Here is a 23,152-nt window from a genome sequence, read left to right on the forward strand (position 1 = left end):
TTTTCTTCAAGGTTTTTATATGTTTTATTTTTGGCTAAAAGCTAAAGCAGTAATAATAAATAAAAATTTACACATTCTAGTACAATTTAAGGAAATTAAATCATAAAAATTACACCATATTAAGTAAAACTTTCTATATATTCAAATAAAAATCTACGAAAACTATAAAAATTTTCGTTTCAAATTAAAAAAAAAACACTAAAAATTTTCGTTTAAATAATAAAAAAATATTTATTGAAATTAAGAAATAAAAATCTTATATATTTTCATTGTAATTTGTTTTTTATATAAAAAAAAAATGTCATTGAGATCTCTTAAAAATTAGTATTTGGCTTAAAAAAATTATAAAATAAATTAATGTTCTTTAATGGAATTAGCATAAATTTTTATAATAACAAAGGATGGCACTCTATTATAAGGAATGTTAGTTAATAATTGTTTACAATTAAAATAAACAAGTCATAATTTAAAGTTTTAGGTATAAAAACTCTTTGGTAAATAAACTTAAATTATATAAAATAAAATATAAAAAATATTAAGTAAATAAATCATAATTTATGTATGTATATTCATAGATTCAAAGCTGCTAATTTATATCTTAAAATTAAAAGGAAACAATTCAAAAATTTTATTAAATTTCGATTTTCAATCTGTCTTTTTTACATTTGAACGTATGTCAAAAAGCCCACCTAGGTTGAAATACAAAAACTCTTAGTTCTGGTTCACACACGTCAAGTTTACCTGCGCAAGTCTTGAATTAGTAGATAAGACAGGAGATTGGATAGATTTTTTTTTGTACAGCATGTACCGATATAGTTATCCGAAATAATCCTTCGTGAAAAACATGTGAAATTTGTGTTCCATTTCCCTCGAAGGGAAAATTGCTATCGTGATATTCCACTAAACTTTTCATTCACAATAGTTAATTTTATTCGTAGCAGCTGTTTATTGTTTACAAAATTTCATCTAAAAATTTCACAACATGGGGAATTTTTTCACGTGAACAAAGTTTATGAACGAAAAATGGGAACATATCTCATGTGAAATATTGATTCGCGATAGGGGTGATTGATTCGCGATAGGGATGAATCTAAGTATGTGAATTACATGATGTTCATTAGTCCTCAACCCTTTTTTTATTAATTTTTCTTTAATATTTGTTTATTTAGAGCAGTGGTCGACTTGAAGAGATCTTGGAATATGGATTATATATAACAACTGATCAGCTATTTATTGAGATTTTTTATATTTTTATGAACTTCATTGATATTCGTTTGGTTTATAGGTAAATAACTAACTATGCTCGGCCCCTTGGTGGCTATGTATGCCGACCACTGATTTAGTGAAGGGAACCAACACAGTGCCGCCTCGAATTTTAACATGCTTTTTACACAACACTAACGTCATGTCATTATGAATTAATTCACATTCAGCCCAATTATAAAAATTCCCCTAAAGTTTTTTCCTATTCAAATTCAATGGGAAAAAACTCCCGGGGAACAAACTCCCGCGGAATTTTTTATTCATAATTGGGTTGATTATATCCTTTGTTCTTCATATTCATTGAATTCATTCTTTATAGAATTAATTCCTTATTGAATCATTCAAAATTTCTTGAATTCATATTCACTATTATAAAAAAGCTTAAGTAAATTTTTTTCTATTCATTTTGTAAATGATTAATGCTTTCATTATAAATAAATTCATAGAATAGTTAAGATTGAGTTCTGAAATGGAATTAAGAGTAAATTCTTTCAAACCTTTGTATGGCAGTGATTAACACAAAGAGAACATAGAACATAGATTGTCTGCCACAAACGAGTGGAAACCATGGGCATCTCATATGGCTGAGTGGTTTAATTTTTCATTGATCACTTGTGCATGAGAAATCTTTCTGCTCACAGTCGGGTACACAAAACGCTGGTGCACACATGTATAGTTTCCATGAATTAGGCTACAAATTGTTCCCTCATCCGCTCTATTCTCCGGATTTCGCTCCAAATTAATGGTAAAAAGGAGGTTTACTGAATTTCGTTGAGGCCGTATAAGCACGGAAGATGCCGAATGTTCTGGACGCCCAGTTGGTGTCTCTACAGCCGAAACAATTGATAAAAATTCTGATATGGTTTCGGCCGATTGGAGATTGTGGAAGCCATAGGCAGCTCACATATCTCAGTAGTTTCAATTTTGAATGATCACTTGAGTATGAGAAAGGTTTTCGCGTTTGCTCACAATCGGGTGCACAAATAGGGAACACAAATGTGCAGTTCTCATGGCAAAAATCCATGAATTAGGCAACGAATTTCTCCCTCATCCGCCCTATTCTTCGGATTTAGCCCCGTGTGACTATTTCTTGTTTCCAAACGATGAAATCATCTCACAAATCTATTTTTGATGACCTTGGCAAATCTTATTTTTTGGGATACAAAAAGTCACGGACTAGCCCTCGTATTTATATAAATAATATAAAAATGAAATGGTCCATGTATGTAATGTCATCACGTGAGAACGGCTGGAGCGATTTGGCTGATTTTTTTTTTATTCGATTCGAAAAAAATTACGGCTAAAACCGGCGTTTTTGAGTCCAGTCAACTGTAATAAAAAAGCCCCTAATGTATGCAGTACAAATTTAGACATTTTATTTGCAAATAAATAAGAACAGGCAGGGTTGGAGAAACTTGACGAACAAACATTAGTAAATGCTTTCGGGCGAAGCCGGGGCGATCAACTAGTATAAATATATTTATAGAAAATTTTGCATTCTTTTTGCTTAAATGTTACAAAATGGAGAAAACATATTTCTGATCTCTCGAAATCCCATTAGAGTCTCAAACACGACTAAATCGAAATTTAGGGCCTGGCTCACTAAATGCGAATGAACATTTCCTTTCTTATTTTATATTGAAGACAACAAATAAATTTGAATTTTTTTATTGTTTTCAATATAAAATAAGAAAGAAAATGTTCGTTCGCATTTAGTGATTTAGGCCCTAATTCTCTTCAAATCAAAACAAAATTAATAAAAAATTTCAAAATGGGTAAAAAAATATAAGGATACATTAATTAAATAGAAATGTTTTAAAATAAATTAAACTTAAACATGTAAGTACAGTTTTTGTTCACTAATTAATTCAAGCTAATAATAAAAATATATTCAAAAGAAATATACAAAATTATATCATACATTAGCAGCCAAAGGAAAATAAATTAAAATAAAGGTTAATAATAATAATATTGTAACTAAAAAAAAAGTAGACTACAAATTTAGTTTAATCAATTTAACAACAAAATTAAGTACGAATTTTATTCATCAAATAATTATAATGATTACCACTCAAAACTTACCTTTTTATTTCAAATCAAATGGTTACAAACAAAATACTAAATAAATTATAAAACAACTGAAATACAAAACAATCTACTACATTTTTTTTTTTGTAAATACAACAACATTAAACAAAGAAAGTAACTAAAATAATAACATTTAGGCTCAGTTTCACAATGTTAAAATGTATAGATTCTATTATGTTAAGTTAACAAATAACTGTTAAGTTAACTGTTACCTTAACATAAAGAATAATGTTAATTTAACATTGAAACATTTAAACACCTTAAATAAAAAAACACAATTATGATAATTTTGAAAATAATTTTATTTACACAAAAAAGAACAAAAAAATAATAAGAAAATGAAAATTTTTTAAAAAAATAGTTTTTCTTTTTTACTTTACAAAGAATTACTAAATAAAATAATTTAAAAAAAAAACATGCACAAAGGTTTGGTTTTGTTTTTCCTTTTCATAAAATGTTTATTTGTTAAAATAATAATGAACAAAAAAAAATAAATTCAATTTTACAAACTAAATTTTAAAAATAAATGTTTATAAAACTAAAAAGGGGGCGAAAAAAATATAAATTCAAGTTTAAAACTACTAAAAAATAAAAAACTACTTGTTATAGTTAAATGTTTAATTAAAAAATTACTAGAGAGCGTTCTTTATATTATATACTACTTTATTTTATATATATATTAAATGTTTGTTTGTTTAATAATAATATGTAGAATATTGATTGATAAAGTGAATAATAAGTAAGTACTTGTTACTAATTAAACAAAAAATATGTTATTGTTAAGTAAAGTAAATTTAAAAATGGTGTAATTATTAATAAACATGAGAACATTTTGTTTTAAAAATTAATTATGTAATTAACACAAAAAAAATATGTATAAACTTTAATACAAATGATTATAAAAGTGAATAATAATGATTCAGCATTTTAAGAGACAGACAGAGAATATATATGTATGTATTTAATTAATATATTTATGTTTGTATGCATGGTAATGGATGTAAATGTTTATGAGAGTGTGGGTGTGTTTTTATTTATTTAACTATATAATAATAATACTTCTGCTAAATGTCCCTTGAATGTAAATTATTTTCTTGTTAATTTGTACATCTACTAATAAATAACATTCTATGAATCGTGAAAACAATTATGAATTCTAAACTTGTTAAAGGAACGGAGAAGAGAGGGAGAGAAATGCTTAATAACAGTATTTTTTTCAAATACGACTTCAAAAATTAACCTTCTTAGAAAGAGTACTTTATTTATTAACGTCAATTTAAAAAAAAATTGTCTCAAAAAGTAAGTCTTTAAAAAAGGTAGCTTTTTCAAATAAAGGTACTTTTTTAATGACAATTTAAAAAAAAAATCATAAAATTTCCATTTTCTTTTTAAAAAAGTACCTTTCAATAAAAGCAGTACCTTCTTTTAATAAAAGTAGATTTTTTAAATAAATGTACCTTTTTTAAAAATTAATTAAAAAAATACCTTTTTTACAAAAACGAACCTTTTAATCAAAATTACTTTTTTTAAAAAAGTACTTTTGTAATAAGTATTTTTTTAAAGAAAGTGACTTTTTTAAATAAAAGTACCTTTTTAAAATATTTTTTTTACATAAAAGTACTTAATTTTCTAAAAAATTATCTTTCAATGAAACTACTTTTTATAAAAGTACCTTCTTAAAGTAATTTTTAAAAAAAGTATATTTCAATGAAAGTATTTTATAAAAATACCATTTTTTAAATAAAGTACCGTTTTTAAATAAAAACATTTTTAAATAAAAGTACCTTTTTTTAAATAGAAATACCTTTTTTAAATAAAAGTACCTTTTTTAAATAAAAGTACCTTTTTTTAAATAGAAATACCTTTTTTAAATAGAAATACCTTTTTTAAATAAAAGTACCTTTTTTTAAACAAAAGTACCTTTTTTAAGTAAAAGTACCTTTTTTTAAACAAAAGTACCTTTTTTAAGTAAAAGTACCTTTTTTAAATAAAAGTTCCTTTTTTAAACAAAAGTACCTTTTTTAAATAAAAGTACCTTTTTTAAATAAAAGTACCTTTTTTAAATAAAAGTACCTTTTTTAAATAAAAGTACCTGTTTTAAATAAAAGTACCTTTTTTAAATAAAAGTACCTTTTTTAAATAAAAGTACCTTTTTTAAATAAAATTACCTTTTTTAAGTAAAAGTACCTTTTTTAAACAAAAGTACCATTTTAAATAAAAGTACCTTTTTTAAATAAAAGTACCATTTTAAATAAAAGTACCTTTTTTAAATAAAAGTACTTTCTTAAACAGGAACTATTTCAAAAAGTATTATCTAAAAAAGTACCTTTTTAAATTAAAGTACATTTCTTAAATAAAAGTACCTTTTTTAATAAAAGTACTTTTTTTAAATAAAAGTAACTTTTTTAAACAAAAGTACCTTTTTTAAATAAAAGTACCTTTTTCAAATAAAAGTACCTTCTTTAAATAAAACTACCTTTTTTAAATAAAAGTATCTTCTTTAAATAAAAATACCTTTTTTTAAATAAAAGTACCTTTTTTAAATAAAAGTACCTTTTTAAACAAAAGTACTTTTTTTTAGATAAAAGTACCTTTTTAAATAAAAAATACCTTTTTTTAATAAAAGTACCTTTTTTAAATAAAAGTACATTTTTTAAATAAAAGTAACTTTTTTAAATAAAAGTGCCTTTTTTAAATAAAAGTACCATTTTAAATAAAAGTACCTTTTTTAAATAAAAGTACTTTCTTAAACAGGAACTATTTCAAAAAGTATTATCTAAAAAAGTACCTTTTTTAAATAAAAGTACCTTTTTTAAAATAAAAGTACCTTTTTTAAAATAAAAGTACCTTTTTTAAATAAAAGTACCTTTTTTAAATAAAAGTACCTTTTTTAAATAAAAGTATCTTTTTTAAATAAAAGTACATTTTTTAAATAAAAGTAACTTTTTTAAATAAAAGTAACTTTTTTAAATAAAAGTGCCTTTTTTAAATAAAAGTACCATTTTAAATAAAAGTACCTTTTTTAAATAAAAGTACTTTCTTAAACAGGAACTATTTCAAAAAGTATTATCTAAAAAAGTACCTTTTTTAAATAAAAGTACCTTTTTTAAAATAAAAGTACCTTTTTTAAACAAAAGTACCTTTTTTAAATAAAAGTACCTTTTTTAAATAAAAGTACATTTTTTAAATAAAAGTACCTTTTTTAAATAAAAGTACCTTTTTTAAATAAAAGTACCTTTTTTAAATAAAAGTACCTTTTTTAAATAAAAGTACCTTTTTTAAATAAAAGTACCTTTTTTAAATAAAAGTACCTTTTTAAACAAAAGTACTTTTTTTTAGATAAAAGTACCTTTTTAAATAAAAGTACCTTTTTAAATAAAAAATACCTTTTTAAATAAATCTAGAATTTTTTTAAGTGCCCATTCGAAAAAGCATCTTTTTAAAAGTACTATTTTATTTTGTAAGTCATTTTTTAAAAAAGTTGTTCTCAATGAAAGTATTTTATAAAAGTATAAAAGTATATTTTTTTAAAATAAAAGTACCATTTTTAATAAAATAAATTTTTCCTCATATCCTCATTTTTGTTGATGTTTTTTTGTTTACTTGAAAATAGATTGAATTCTTCCCCCGGTCACTATGTTTAACAGTTCGTGAATCTATTACTGAAAGATTGTTTGAAATGTTTTCAATTCCGTAGTTATTATTCCGCTCTTCAGATTCCGTTTGATTTTTTAATTCCCAAATTCTTGCGAATTTAATTTGGCAATGTTTTGTATAACAAAACAAAAATCTAGTATTTAAAAGAAATTATTTAAAACTTGCACTTAGAAAAGTGACAGTGGTTTCATTCCGAAACAAATTTTCGTTTCACTTATTCTAACGAAGTGGAATTATTTCCAATTTCGATCTATAGTGGAATTATGTGACAAGGGCGGGGTATGTTTACAAAGACCAATTGACTCAGCAACGAATAACGAGACGAGAAGATTGTTTGTGAAATATTGTTCCATATCCCATATGCTGTGTCGTCGTGGCAACATCATTAGCAACTTGTTTTGCTTTTAAATTTACTTTTAGAGTAAATATTTGTGCCATTTAATATATTAAAAACTGCCACGCCCTTATTTTCCCAAAAACCTAAAATGTTTGTAATTAAAAAAAAAACTTTTCTAAAATTCTCAGAATATTTCCGTCAATTAGAATGAAATTCCTTTGCAAAGTTAAAAATTAGGCGTGGCAGTGGGAGGAGTAATCTAACTCGAATTCATATGAAAACATGTGTTGATTTTAAACGTGTTTTTTTTAATGAATTTTGTTCACAATCTTTAGAATTACTAATGATATAACTTTATATTAAGTGATGCTAAACGATAAACGTGTTGCTCTCTCCTCTGCTCAATTTAAACTCTTAACAAAGTATCAACGATTTTGAATGTTATTACCATTTTTTGTTGCTCCTTAAACTAAATTCTAATGATACTAATGAACTTAAAGAACAAAAAAAAAAAAAAAAAATAAAAATTAAAATTAAAATATGTTTTGTATGCAAGTTTAAACTAAAAACTTAAAATAAAGAAACTAACTGATTTGTCTGGCAATTCAAATGATTTTGTATTTGTTTACTTAAATACAATGTTTTATATTTCAATTTGTTTCCTTTTATAGGAATGTGTTTAAGTGATGTTAAAAAATAAACTGAAATACAATTAGAAAGTTATTTAAAAAAAAATAAAATTCAAATCAACTAATGCTACGAGTACTTCAAAAGAAATAAAAAAAAACTATAAATGATGTCAATAATAAAGTGTATTAAGAAAAAGCCATATAAAATGTTTAAAGAAAGAATTAAAAAAAAGATATTGAGAATAGAAATATATGATGTTTATGCAGAGATTAGAAATTAAGAAAAATAAAATGAATACAAACTTCTAATGAAACACAAAATTGTAATAGTAATAATAATAATAATAATAAGTTCAGATGAAATACACAAATAATATATACATAAATTCATATAGATTTAAAGAAGAAAATAAAAGATTTTATATTAAAAAAATTCAAGGGGTAAATAAAATGTGATACGAAAAGAAAAACTTTCAAATTCAAATGCTTAATACTTTGTTAGACGAAAGTGTTTAAATTCGAATCAAATTTTTTAAGTACAAACTCAAATTAATACAAAATATTTCAGAAATCATAATTACAAAATTAGCCAAGTTCAATTCAATTTCTAAACATAAAATTATTAACTAAAATCTAATACAAAACAGAAAAACTAAAACAAATAACTTATATTTAATAAATTACAAATTAACATTAAACAAACTAAATGAATTAAATTCGTTAAGTTTATAGGAAAGTTTTTGTTTTCATTTGTTTTTTTGGGGGGTGTGGAGATTAAAAGTTAAATTTAAGTATTTCTGATTTAATAATAATACAATAATAACTAATAATAAGAATTAAAATAATGGAAAAAGAAATTCATTTGTTAATGCTACATTCTATTGTATGTATGTTTACGTTTAAATGTTTACCACTAAGCAAATTAATTATAATTCAAACTAAATTACAATATTTATTTTCAATATACTTCTTTTTTTTTTTAATTAAATTTAAGTAAAAATTCAATACAGCTTTAAGAGAAAAACAAATTAAGTATGTAAGTAATACAATGATGCTTTAAAAGTGCTGATTTCTTTTTGTAACAAAAAGAAGTTGTTTGAAAAAGTGTGTTAGAAAATTATAATATGTTAATATGGAGATGTGTTTTGTGATTTCATTTAATTGTGGTTTTAATATAGAGTGGCAAAATTATTGTTTGAATATTTTGTTTTGGGTAAAATGTTGAGTATCTTGGGGGGAGTTTTAAAAAGTGTAAATGGCAAGTTTTTTGGGGGTTTTGTTGCAATAAATTAAATTAAAATTGAAGAAAAATGGTTTAAATAAATGATATGGAAACTTTGTTGGTTTGGAAAAAAGATTGCAATAACTTTGAGGCAAATTTATAACTATAACTTGAAAAACTATTCAATTATTTGCACTTGAATACTTAATTAACAAATTGTATCTAGTGGGCGTGGCAGCGGGAGGTGTAAAATATGTTCACAAAATAGCCAAGTTTTCAATTTACCAGTTGGTTCAAGTTTCATGTGGATATCTCTTTTAGTTTAAAAGATATTTTAAAAAGAGTTCACTTGATATATGTCATAATGAAATATTTTCTGGTTAAAAACGCTTTCTAGTTATCTCTGAATATTTTGCACATTTAGTTACCAATACCCTTGAAACTTGGCATAAGTGTGGATAAGGAAACTTTGTTTTCATTGGTGAAATCAAAAACCTGCCATCCTTGCTCATTACTGAATTATATGCACTTTTATACAAAACTGGCAAATTTAACCAAGTAGGCGTGGCAGTGGGCGGAGAAAAATATGTCCATAATCTAGCTGGAATTCCATTCTATCCTAAGCCTAACATTTCGTTTTATAATCTCTTCTAGTTTAGGAGTTATACGGTTTACAAGAAAACGATTATTTGACAATCACCTTCTACTAAATTCTGTTCACCTATTACCTGACAAAAAAGTTGAATTTTGATTTTTGCAATTTTTATGGTTGAAAAATTATTTTAGTTTTCCTTGAATATCTCCACCAAATAGAAAGCAATTGCTAAGAAATTTGGGTGGATTATAGATAATAAAATGGAGAATTTATATCTGAATTTGAAAAATTGCCACGCCCACTCGTTTCACAATTATTTACACATTCAAATTTAATCAGTAAATTGTATCTAGTGGGCGTGGCAATGGGCTGTACAAGATATATTCGCAAAATAGCTAAGGTTTCAATCTTTTAGTTGGCTTAAGTTTCAGGCGGATATCTCTTTTAGTTAAAAAGATATTTTAAAAAGAGTTCAATTGATTTTTTGTCATTATGAAATATTTTCTGGTTAAAAACGCTTTCGAGTTATCTTTGAATATTTTGCACATTTAGTTACCAATTCCCTTGAAACTTGGCATAAGTGTGGAGAAGGAAACAAAGTTTTCATTGGTGAAATCAAAAACCTGCCATCCTTCCTTATTACTGAATTATATGCACTTTTATACAAAACCGGCAAATTTAACCAAGTAGGCGTGGCAGTGGGCGGAGAAAAATATGTCCATAATGTAGCTGGAATTCCATTCTATCCTATGCCTTACATTTCGTTCCATAATCTCTTCTAGTTTAGGAGTTATAAGGTTTAAAAGAAAAATAATATTTGACAATCACCATCTACTAAATTCTGTTCACCTATTACCTGACAAAAAAGTTGAATTTTGATTTTTGTAATTTTTATGGTTGAAAAATTATTTTAGTTTTCCTTGGATATCTCCACCAAATGGAAAGCAATTTCTAAGAAATTTGGCTGGATTATAGATAATAAAGTGGAGAATTTATATCTGAATTTGAAAAATTGCCACGCCCACTCTTTTCACAATTATTTGCACTTTTAAACTTAATCAGCAAATTGTATCTAGTGGGCGTGACAGCGGGATGTGCAAAATATGTTCACAAAATAGCCAAGCTTTCAATTTACTAGTTGGTTCAAGTTTCAGGTTAATATCTCTTTTAGTTTAAAAGATATTTTAAAAAGAGTTCATTTGATTTTTTGTCATTATGAAATATTTTTTGGTTAAAAACGCTTTCGAGTTATCTTTGAATATTTTGCACATTTAATTACCAATTCCCTTGAAACTTGACAGAAGTGTGGAGAAGGAAACAAAGTTTTCATTTGTAAAGTCTAAAACCTGCCATCTTTCCTCATTACTGAATTATAGGCACTTTTATCCAAAACTTGCTAATTTAACCAAATGGGCGTGGCAGTGGGCGGAGAAAAATATGTTCATAATGTAGCTGGAATTCCATTCTATCCTATGCCTTACATTTCGTTTCATAATCTTTTCTAGTTTAGGAGTTATAAGGTTTAAAAGAAAAACATTATTTGACAATCACCTTCTACTAAATTCTGTTCACCTATTACTTGACAAAAAAGTTGAATTTTGATTTTTGTAATTTTTATGGTTGAAAAATTATTTTAGTTTTCCTTGAATATATCCACCAAATGGAAAGCAATTTCTAAGAAATTTGGCTGGATTATAGATAATAAAATGGAGAATTTATATCTGAATTTGAAAAATTGCCACGCCCACTTGTTTCTCAATTATTTACACATTCAAACTTAATCAGCAAATTGTATCTAGTGGGCGTGGCAGTGGGAGGTGCAAAATATGTTCACAAAATAGCCAAGTTTTCAATTTACCAGTTGATTCAAGTTTCATGTGGATATCTGTTTTAGATTAAAAGTTATTTTAAAAAGAGTTCAATTAATTTTTTTTGTCATTATGAAATATTTTCTGGTTAAAAACGCTTTCGAGTTATTTTCGAATAGTTTGTACATTTAGTTACCAATACCCTTGAAACTTGGCATAAGAGTGGTTAAGGAAACTTGGTTTTCATTGGTGAAATCAAAAACCTGTCATCCTTCCTTATTACTGAATTATATGCACTTTTATACAAAACCGGCAAATTTAACCAAGTAGGCGTGGCAGTGGGCGGAGAAAAATATGTCCACAATGTAGCTGGAATTTCATTCTATTCTATGCCTTACATTTCGTTTCATAATCTCTTCTAGTTTAGGAGTTATAAGGTTTAAAAGAAAAACAATATTTGCCAATCACCTTCTACTAAATTCTGTTCACCTATTACCTGACAAAAAACTTGAATTTTGATTTTTGTAATTTTTATGGTTGAAAAATTATTTTAGTTTTCCTTGAATATCTCCACCAAATGGAAAGCAATTGCTAAGAAATTTGGCTGGATTATAGATAATAAAATGGAGAATTCACTGTTGAAATTGAAAAATTGCCACGCCCACTATTTTCACAATTATTTGCACTTTTAAACTTAATCAGCAAATTGTATCTAGTGTGCGTGGCAGCGGGAGGTGCGAAATATTATCACAAAATAGCCAAGTTTTCAATTTACTAGTTAGTTCAAGTTTCAGGTGAATATCTCTTTTAGTTTAAAAGATATTTTGAAAAGAGTTCAATTGATTTTTTGTCATTATGAAATATTTTCTGGTTAAAAACGCTTTCGAGTTATCTTTGAATATTTTTCACATTTAATTACCAATTCCCTTGAAACTTGGCATAAGTGTGGAGAATGAAACAAAGTTTTCATTTGTGAAGTCTAAAACCTGCCATCCTTCCTCATTACTGAATTATAGGCACTTTTATCTAAAACTTGCTAATTTAACCAAGTGGGCGTGGTAGTGGGTGGAGAAAAATATGTCCACAATGTAGCTGGAATTTTATTCTATCATATGCCTTTAATTTCTTTCTAATATCTCTTCTACTTTAGGAGTTATAAGGTTTAAAAGAAAAAAATTATTTGTCAAACACCTTCCACTAAATTCTGTTCACCTATTACTTGACAAAAAAAGGAAATTTCGTTTTGGAAAATATGCGGTTCGAAAACAATTTTAGTTTTCATGGAATAACTCCGGCAGTTGGAACAGAATTTTTGTGAAATTTGGCATGAGTGTAGAGAATGAAATGGGTCATTCATTGATGAAATTAAAAAACAGCCACACCCCTTTCGTAAGTAATTATACGCACTTTAATAATAATTGTTTAAATTTATCAAAGTGGGCGTGGCAGTGGGCATTGAAAATGTCTCCTATAATATGCCAGAAGTTCTTATCTACAAAATGCATTAAGTTACAGCACGTTATCTATTTTAGTTTATAAGTTATACAGTTTTAAAGAAAAAAAGTTATTTAACATTTTCCTTCTGCCGCATTAAGCTTGCCTATTACTTGATACAAATTATATTAAATGATTTTGCCATTTATAAAGTCTGTCAATTTAAATATCCCTTCTAATTTTGCTAAAAAAAGGTTTCCATATCAAATATACTCCATTTCAATTATGAAAAGAAAAATTTATTTAATAATTTTTATCAAAAAAAAAAAAATGAAATGAAACTAAAATTATAACAAAATAAGTTTAGAAAAGTATGTAATTTATGAAAGAAATTTGTTTTCAAAAAAAGTTTTAAAACTTTCTTTTTTTATTAAATTTCAATTTCATTTGTTTTAAAACACATTTTGTTATTTATATGTTTTTTTTTAAAATTTTTAGGGAGAATAATTTTGTTAAAATTAAACGCAATCACAATCGGTGGTTTTAGAAGATTATTTTTCTTATTTCATTTTACTTTCAATATTAATAAATAACTTTCTTTTATTAATTTAATATTTAATTAATATTAATTAAAAATTCATGTTGTTGTTTTTTAAGTGTAATTTTGTTTTTTTTTGTGATTTTTTTTTATTTTTAATTTTCTCAGTTTTTAATTCAATATATTTTTAGACTTAAATAAAAGTGTATGTAATTGAATTCAGGATTTTAAGGGTTTTCTTTCTTAAATATTAAAAATGTTTAGGTGTGTGTGTATGTGTATATATATGTATTTAGCATAATATTTTGAAAATAAAATATTTTTTTGTTTAAATATAAATTATTCTCTTTTTGTGTTTTTTGAAATCATTGTCTTTTTTCGTTTGTTTTGCTTTTTTCGATTTTTTTTTCTTCTTTAATACATAACAATTCGAGTTTTTTTTAATGTTTTTATAAGGTAATAGTGTTTTTTTTTATGATTTTGTATGCTTAATTTGTTTTGCTTTTATTTCAACTAAAATGCTTAAGCATGACACGACTTAACAACTAAATGAAACTTAATTTAATAATAATGTTTAAGGGATTTGTTGCTTTTAGGGTATAAGGGGGAGTTTTGTTTTGTTTTTAATATAATTTACAACATTTTTGTTTTTTCTTCATTTTTTTAATATTAAAAATTAAATAGTAAATAATATTAAAAGGAAAATGAAGTAGTGAAAATAAAGAGAATAATAGAGTAAAGTAATAAACATTCAACAAAGTTTTTTTGTATTTCTTTTTTGTTTTTGCAAAATACCTTAATAAAAAGCCGCTTTACACAAAATGTAAATATGTTTGTTTAAAAATGAAGCAACACACAACAAACATTACCTTTGTTGTCGTTTAATTGTTGTTCTTTTAAGGCTTTCTGGGTTGGGTTTTTTGTTTTCTTTTAGATTAGAGTATTTTTGTTAGAGGAAGATTTTCAGATTTTATTTAAACATACATTCCCATGCCATACACTGAACTCCAGTCGACTCCTTGAAAACTCGACATATCCACATTTGCTAAGGCATAACTTTGATATGGATTTGTGGCGGCGTTTAAGTTATTCGAAGCCACTAAGGCTGCTTGTTGCGCAGCAGCGGCAGCCAAGGGATTTGTTACAGCCGAACCTGCATGAGCACCGTTGGCATTTGTTGAGCCAGCTGCAGCTAAGGCTGCGGCATTGTGGGCTTGTGTTGCTGCCGCTGCTGCGGCTGAGTTTTGAGCAGCTGTATGTTGTTGTGCCGCTGCTACGGCATTCTGTTGTTGTTGATGATGATGAGCATGAGCATTGGCAACTTGTTGTTGCTGTTGTTGTTGGGCTTGAGCAAAAGCATTGGCGGCTGCTGCTGTGGCGGGTATGGGGTAGGGAGCATAACTGTAAGAAAAAGGAAACCTTATTTAACAGTTCATGAGAAATTTAACGAAATCTTTGAAAAAAAAGTACTTGAAAAAAAAATTATTTAAAAAAGTTACTTTTGTTTAAAAAAGGTACTTTTATTTAAAAAAGGTACTTTCATTTAAAAAAAGGTACTTTTATTTAAAAAAGGTACTTTTATTTAAAAAAAGGTACTTTTATTTAAAAAAAAAATACTTTTATTTAAAAAAGGTACTTTTATTTAAAAAAGGTACTTTTATTGAAAAAAGGTTCTTTTATTGAAAAAAGGTACTTTTATTTAAAAAAGGTACTTTTATTTAAAAAAAAAATACTTTTATTTAAAAAAGGTACTTTTATTTAAAAAAGGTACTTTTATTGAAAAAAGGTTCTTTTATTGAAAAAAGGTACTTTTGTTTAAAAAAGGTACTTTTGTTTAAAAAAGGTACTTTTGTTTAAAAAAGGTACTTTTATTTAAAAAAGGTACTTTTATTTAAAAAAGGCACTTTTATTTAAAAAATTTTCTTTTATTAAAAAAGGTACTTTTATTTTAAAAAAAAGGTACTTTTTAAACATTTCAAGTTGCAATTTATTTATTTCCACTCACCGAACACTGTGTAATGCTGCTTGAGGATATGTAGTTAATAATTTACCAAAACCACTTGGATTAGCGGCTACAGCAGCGGCGGCTGCAGCATTTTGTACTTGGAAAGGATTTTGTGAAATCAAGGCGGCTTGCTGGGCAGCAGAGGCGGCCTGGTGTGTGGTGGCATGAAACTGTAATTGACCCTGATGATTCTGTAGCATAGCCAATGGATTCATGGCTGTGAGACCGGCGGCGGTGCGGGCGCCCAACAATTGTCCGGGGGCAGCACCCAACAGCTGACCGGGCGCCAATGTGCCCAACATAATGCGTTTCTGTAAGAGCTGAGCGGCTGGTGTGACGGCCTCTTTGGGTTGAGCCTTTTTACATTCCACCTTTTTGTTCTTAATGGTATGGAAGTGTATCTCACACACACGATCTACCACATCCTCATTCTCGAAGGTGACAAAACCAAAACCACGATGACGTTTGGTCTGCTGATCCATTAGCATGACAGTTTCGCCTACAGTGCCGAACTGATTGAAATAGGCCTTGACCTCTTCGGCCGTGGTGTCTTGGGCTACACCGCCCACAAAGATTTTCTTGGTTTTGCTGGAATTGCGTGGCCTGTTCTTGGGCGTGGCATGTTTGGGATCAATCTTCTTGCCATCCAAAGTATGTATGGGCACTTGCAAGACCTTGTCCACACTGCAGGGATCTTTGAAGGTGATAAAACCAAAACCACGACTACGCTGTTTAGTGGAAATTTTCATTTTAAGAAAATATTTTGGGTGGGAGAGGGAAGAATTAAGGGAAAGAAATAGTTTAAATTATTAGTTGTGTGAATTTTCAAAAATTAAGTAGAAAAAAAAGAAATTAACTAAGACATGTTATTGTTTATGTTTTATACAAAATTTTACTAACTAAATTTATAGTAAATATGTAATAATAATAATAATTGTAGTAATAATAAATATGTAGAATAAAATAATGATGATACCGTTTGCAAATTGAACAAATTGTTTTAAACTAAGTTTTATTCAAACAAAATTACTGCCTAAAGTTAATAAAGTTTTTGTTTTTAAATAAATATTTATAATTTTATTTATAAAAATAAATAGTAGAGAGAGATACGTTCATAAAAAAAAACCAATTGGTAACAATTTCAAAGTTTTATGTTAAACAATTTCGAAACAAAATTAAAATAATTCCAAAATCAAATAATTAGAAATTAGAAAAAGAATAACTTGGTTTTGAGTTTTCTTGTAATATTTCAAAGCTACCAAGCCTTTTAGGTTTAAGAATTAGTTACCAACAACATAAATTAAACGTATGTAGGTATTTTATTTACTCTTATTAAACTGGACCTATAAAATTCAATACAATTATTTTAAAGGCAAGAGTTTTTTTTTGGCTAAAAAATGTTTGGTTTTTTGATCAAACTACTTATTTAGAAAATGTTTGTATACATGTTAAGTTTTTTTTTTGTTCAATGTTTTATAAGCTACAAAAAAATTTGTACTAAAAAAAGCAGTGTAATTTTAATTCAATTTTAAATACTCGTAATTCTCAACTTGATATTATTATTTACACACACAAAATTTCACAAATATTTCTCAACAAAGTCAAATTAACAACTTGTTTAATGGTAATGGCGGTGGTGGCGTGTCAAATGTTTTGAGTTTTTAGTTTGTTTTTAAGGATTTAATCAGGACCTGTTAGAAATGTATTTTACTTTTATTATTGCCATTGTGTAGTTTTGTTTTGTTCAAAATAGCTAATAATTTCGGTTGTTTGTTAAAAACACAAAAACAATATCTAAAAATATATGTAATTAAAAATGTAAAAGAAAGTTTACACTATTATTTGGTTAACTATTTTGCTAATGAAACATAAACAAAATTAATATGTAGGGGGTTGGTAAATAATTTGTTTTTAATAAGGAAAACAATCCAAATACAAAAATAAAACAATAATTAAACTGTTTTTCCTATAAAAAAAATTCTTACACTAAATAAATGATTCAATAATAAATTTCACTTGCCCAATGAATACAAAAACCTTAAGAAGACACTCTCGAATTTAACAAACATTAGTTCAAATATCAGCAGGTTCTAGGAAGCAATAGTAGGTAATTTATACTATGACATTTGCTCAAATGTCTAAAACATTTAATGATTATATTCATTTTATCATTTCACCAAATGTTTGCCAAACTAAAAGAGAGTGCCATCAGTTTGCTTTCACGATCATGAAATCTCTAACTGGCAAGTTATTATTAAATAGTAATAAATATTAAAGTTTTTAATATTTAATTTTCATTTAAATACTTTCAAAATATTACACACAATTTGGTAGAACTAAATTTAAATTAAGTATAGTTTCTTTTTTTTTTGCTCAATTATTTAAGGAACGCAACTAGTAGATTACATAATAGTTATTTGCTTTTGTTTTATTTTAAATTACAAACTTATATTAAACTTAATGTCTAGTATTTATATATTACAACTAAAATCTAAAATATTTCTGCAATATATTTGTTTATTTAGTAGCGTATGTTTTTATGTAAAAATGTATGAATCTAAATATGTATAAATATAGTTGTAGACTTTAAAATATTGTTTAATTACAATTAGTTTTTATTTAAATACCTCCACAAACAAAACTGCAAAGCAGTTAGTTGTTACATGGGACTTAGAGAGAGAGATTTATTAGCTTTAATTAAGACAATTTTCAACTGTTCAACGTTTTCTATACACTTTTTTACACAAATTTAACGTCAGCACACAAAATTTAATTCCGGCTCAAAATTCTCTATAAGAATTTAACGCAGTCACAAAATATTCTATAAAAAATTATGACCGGCGCAAAAATGTCTATAAAAATTTAACGCCGGCACAATATTTTCTATAAAAATTTAACGCCGGCACACAATTTTCCAAAAAAAATATTTAAAGCCGGCACAAACTTTCAATAAAATGTAACGACGTCAAAAAATTTCCTAAAAAAAATTAAGGTCAACTCAAAAAGTTTTAATAAAAATTTAACGCCCTCACGAAATGTTCTAAAAAAAAATTAAACGTCAACTCAAAATTTTTTAATAAAAATTTAACGCCGGCACAAAATTTTCTTTAAAAAGTTGACAAATTTAACGTCAACTTAAAATTTTTTAATACAAATTTAAAGCCGGCACAAAATTTTCCAAAAAAAATATTTTAAGCCGGCACAAACTTTCAAAATGTAACGCCGTCAAAAAATGTCCTAAAAAATTAATGTCAACTCAAAAAGTTTTAATAAAAATTTAACACAAAATGTTCTAAAAAAAAATTGACGTCAACACAAATTTTTTTAATAAAAATTTAACGCCGGCACAAAATTTTCTAAAAAAAATTTTACGCCGTCACAAAATGTTATTTAAAAATTTAACTCCGATGCAAAATATTTGATCAATTCACAAGGTTTCTTATCAGTCATATTGTCATAATGTCCTAATATTTCACGACTCGGCGGCTCGGCTTAACAGACTCTTAGGCGTTCGACGCAGGTCTGTGCTGGTTGGTTACGACAACACAATAAACATAGCATACAGAGTAGTATTATTTTAGAAAATTTTTTGCTTCAAATGTGAAATATTTTATGACAATATGACATGATAAGAGAGCCGGCGAGGCTCAAAATGTTCGATAAAAATTGAAAATATTACGTAAAAGCTTTATATTTACTACAAAAATTTAACGCCGTCATACAAATTTTTATAAAAATTTGACGCCTGCACAAAATATTCTATAAAAATGTCTAGCCAGTTCAAAATGTTCTATAAAAACTGATTGCTGGCTGAAAATATTACGTAAAAGCATTTTACGTCGTCACAAAATTTTCTACAAATTTAATGCCGGCACAAAATATTCTATAAAAACATGTTCTATTAAAATTAATTGCTAGTTTAAAATATTACATAAAAGCTGTATAAAAATCTCTTTTTCAAAGTCCCACGTATTATTTTAACAGTTTTCTCTTAAATATTACAAGATATTTGTTTTTTTTAATTACCACTAAATTTTCTATAAAATATTATTCCTCGAAACTACCATAAAATATTGTAAACAATACTTAAATGAACGAGAGCCTAAAAACATACCAAAGAAAAATTAGACAAAATATTTACAAGTTTAAAAATTTCAATCAGGATATCAAAATGGTCGGGGGGACTGAAGCTACAAAAACATTAATATACGAAAATATTTTGATTTAGAAAATCATTTATTTGTATTTAATATGATTTTCGAACACACCAATATATAGATTTTTAACATTAGGAATTAAATTATTTAAAAAATTGCAATTATTTACTTGTATTTGAAATGTTTTCTCTACACATTTCATGTAATTCAAACTTACTACTAAAGTAGTAGTGTTTTAAAACTATCGTATGTATTTTTCATATTTATTATTATTAATTACAAAACAATTTCTATAAAATTCGTCTTAAATTTCTAGTTTTTAATAGTTTTATTTTCAAAAAGTTTCATAAAACAAAAAGCATTAATGCTTATTTAAGGTCTTATTCATAATCAATTTTTAAATTTATCAAAACAAATTATGTTTTCTACAACTTTTATAAATTTAAAAATTAATTATGAATATGGGCTCTAAAGTTTTGACTAACTATATTTGTTATATAAAGATTTCTGTTAAGATTTTGCATATTATTAGTAAACGTTTAAAAAAAATGATACAAGAAATCCTTAAGATATTGAAAAAATATCTACAAAACATGAAAACTATAAACTTTAATATTAAGGATCGAAATTTGTAATTGTTTTCGAATAAAGTTCCTTAATCACAAATTCTAGCTTTTTAGTACATACTTATAAAATTTAGTTTAGAAATACTAAGGTGTCCTTTAACATTTTCTAAGAGGGAAGAAAGTTTTCTATTAAAACCAAAAAATACATTTAGAGGACAATGAAATATAAACTAACACTAACATTTTATTTTGCATCTTTACTTGTTTTTAGTCAATATGACAAGTTTTTTCATATATTTTAAATTTATTACTAAACAGACTAAATACACAAATATGTTGAGTGAAAGAGATGGGAAAAATCTATGTAAAAACTACAATTTTAAATAAGGTATTTTGTAAAAATGTACTTTTTATTTAAAAAAGTACTTTTTGTTTAAAAAGGTATTTTTATCCATAAAGGTACTTTTTATTCAAAAAGGTACTTTTTATTTAAAAAGGAACTTTTTTTAAAAAAGGTACTTTTTATTTTAAATGGTACTATTTATTTAACAAGGTTCTTTTTATTTAAAAATGTACTTTTTAATTAAAAAGGTACTTTTTATTTAAAAAGGTACTTTTTGTTTAAAGAGTTATTTTTATTCAAAATCGTACTTTTTAATCATAAAGGTACTATTTAATCATAAAGGTACTATTTATTCAAAAAGGTACTTTTTATTCAAAAAGGTACTTTTTATGAAAAAAAGTACTTTTTATTTAAAAAGGTACTTTTTATTTTAAATGGTACTTTATATTTAACAAGGTTCTTTTTATTTAAAAAAATGTAGTTTTATTTCTAAAAGGTACTTTTTATTTAAAAAGGTACTTTATATTTAAAAAGGTACTTTTTTTAAAAAGGTACTTTTTTTAAAAATGTACTTTTTATAAAAAAAGGTACTTTTTATTTAAAAACGTACTTTTTATTTAAAAAGGTACTTTTTATTTAAAAAGGTACTTTTTATTTTAAATGGTACTTTTTATTTAACAAGGTTATTTTTATTTAAAAATGCACTTTAATTTCTAAAAGGTACTTTTTATTTAAAAGGTACTTTTTATTTAAAAAGGTACTTTTTGTTTAAAAAGTTGTTTTTATCCAAAAAGGTACTTTTTATTCAAAATGGTACTTTTTATTTAAAAATGTACTATTTATTCAAAAAGGTACTTTTTACTCAAAAAGGTACTTTTTATTTAAAAAGTAACTTTTTATTTAAAAATGTACTTTTTATTTAAAATTGTACTTTTTATTAACAAGGTACTTTTTATTTAACAAGGTTCTTTTTATTTAAAAATGTACTTTTATTTCTTAAAGGTACTTTTTATTTGAAAAGGTACTTTTTGTTTCAAAATGTAGTTTTATCCAAAAAGATACTTTTAATCAAAATGGTACTTTTTATTCAAAAAGGTACTTTTTATTTAAAAAGGTACTTTTTATTTAAAAATGTAGTTTTATTTCTAAAAGGTACATTTTATTTAAAAAGGTACTTTTTATTTAAAAAGGTACTTTTTATTTAAAAATGTACTTTTTATTTAACAAGGTTCTTTTTATTTAAAAATGTACTTTTATTTCTAAAAAAATACTTTTTTATTTGAAAAGGTACTTTTTGTTTAAAAAGGTATTTTTATCCAAAAAGGTACTTTTTATTTAAAAAAGTACTTTTTATTTAAAAAAGTACTTTTTTTTATTTTAAATGGTACTTTTTATTTAAAAATGGTACTTTTAATTTAAAAAAATATGTACTTTTATTTTAAAAAGTCCGTTTTATTTAAAAGATTTTTCAAAAAGGTACATTTTGGCTGTGTTGCAGCTATTAGGACTATTTTAAAAAAAATTTCAAAAAGGTTCTATTTTGGGAGTGTTCAGAAAGTCAAAGATTATTATAAAAAGATTTTTTTGCGGTATTTTATTTCTTCGAAGATGTACTTTTACGAACTGATTTTTAAAGGTTGGGAAATTAAAATCGCTCTTTACAAGCTGGAAGGACAGGCCGATACAAGAGACCTCTGTCAGGTGTGATAATTCGATCGGTAAACAGTAACTCGACGTACTTTTTTTTTCAAAAATGCCATTTACAACTTTTGAATCGAAAACAAGATAGATTTTTCGAGGTTGATGCAAGTGTCAGGGGTCAGAAGAGACGATCGATAAAAATGTAAAATTTTGTCAGGACTTTCGGAAATTTCTTTATACATTTTTATTTATAAAATGTTCAGTATTATTTCTGCTCAGACAAGACAGATTTGCTGCCAATCGTTTCTATCAACAGAAAGTCAGTTGACAAAGAAGAATTAAAATTAAGATCGAAATAAGCGAATTCTAGAAATTTATTATTAAAAATTCCCGAGAATGAAAACATTTTTTAATCACCCTTATCGTGGTTGGCGTAAATATCTTATGCCTACGACAGTTTCGTACTAGATTAAAAATAAAATACAAACTGTTTCTTTAATCTATTACTAAACTGTCGTAGGCGTAAGACGTTTAAGCCAACCACGATAAAGGTGAATATATTTATGTTCTATTGTGATCATAATAACGGTTTTTTTTTTGGAAAACATTGCATTGAATTTAAACGATCTGTCTGATTTATAACAATATTAAGATAATCTAAATATTACAAGGATTCTAAGAAATATAGATAGATTTCTTTTCTAAAATTCTAATAATGTTGTTTTCCTTTAAATGTTTCTAAATTACGGTCAAGCAAAGGACAAATTATTGTGCTAAACACATATTAAGCGTATTTCGAAACTACATAATCAATTGTTTAAGAATTAACTACTAATATGATAACATCTCTTTAACTCAACATATTTGTT

General features: G+C 25.4%; 2 protein-coding genes across 3 annotated transcripts in view; one reads left to right on the forward strand and one right to left on the reverse strand.

The window, feature by feature from the left end:
• ymp (yellow-emperor) overlaps window positions 1–23,152 on the forward strand; it is an 81,139-nt gene that overhangs the window by 46,466 nt on the left and 11,521 nt on the right. The window lies entirely within an intron of this gene.
• The window catches only part of msi (musashi), a 365,786-nt gene continuing 357,148 nt past the window's right edge, over window positions 14,515–23,152 (reverse strand). For both annotated transcript variants that reach the window (XM_065499232.1, XM_065499231.1), the window contains 2 exons: window positions 15,577–16,304; window positions 14,515–14,972 (listed from right to left, as the gene is read on the reverse strand). In XM_065499232.1, the coding sequence (XP_065355304.1) occupies window positions 14,546–14,972; window positions 15,577–16,304 (1,155 nt within the window). In that variant the 3' untranslated portion in view covers window positions 14,515–14,545. The remainder of the gene's footprint in view (window positions 14,973–15,576; window positions 16,305–23,152) is intronic.

The sequence above is a fragment of the Calliphora vicina genome, chromosome 1 (genome assembly GCF_958450345.1).
Source record: "Calliphora vicina chromosome 1, idCalVici1.1, whole genome shotgun sequence".
In the NCBI taxonomy this organism is placed as follows: domain Eukaryota; kingdom Metazoa; phylum Arthropoda; class Insecta; order Diptera; family Calliphoridae; genus Calliphora; species Calliphora vicina.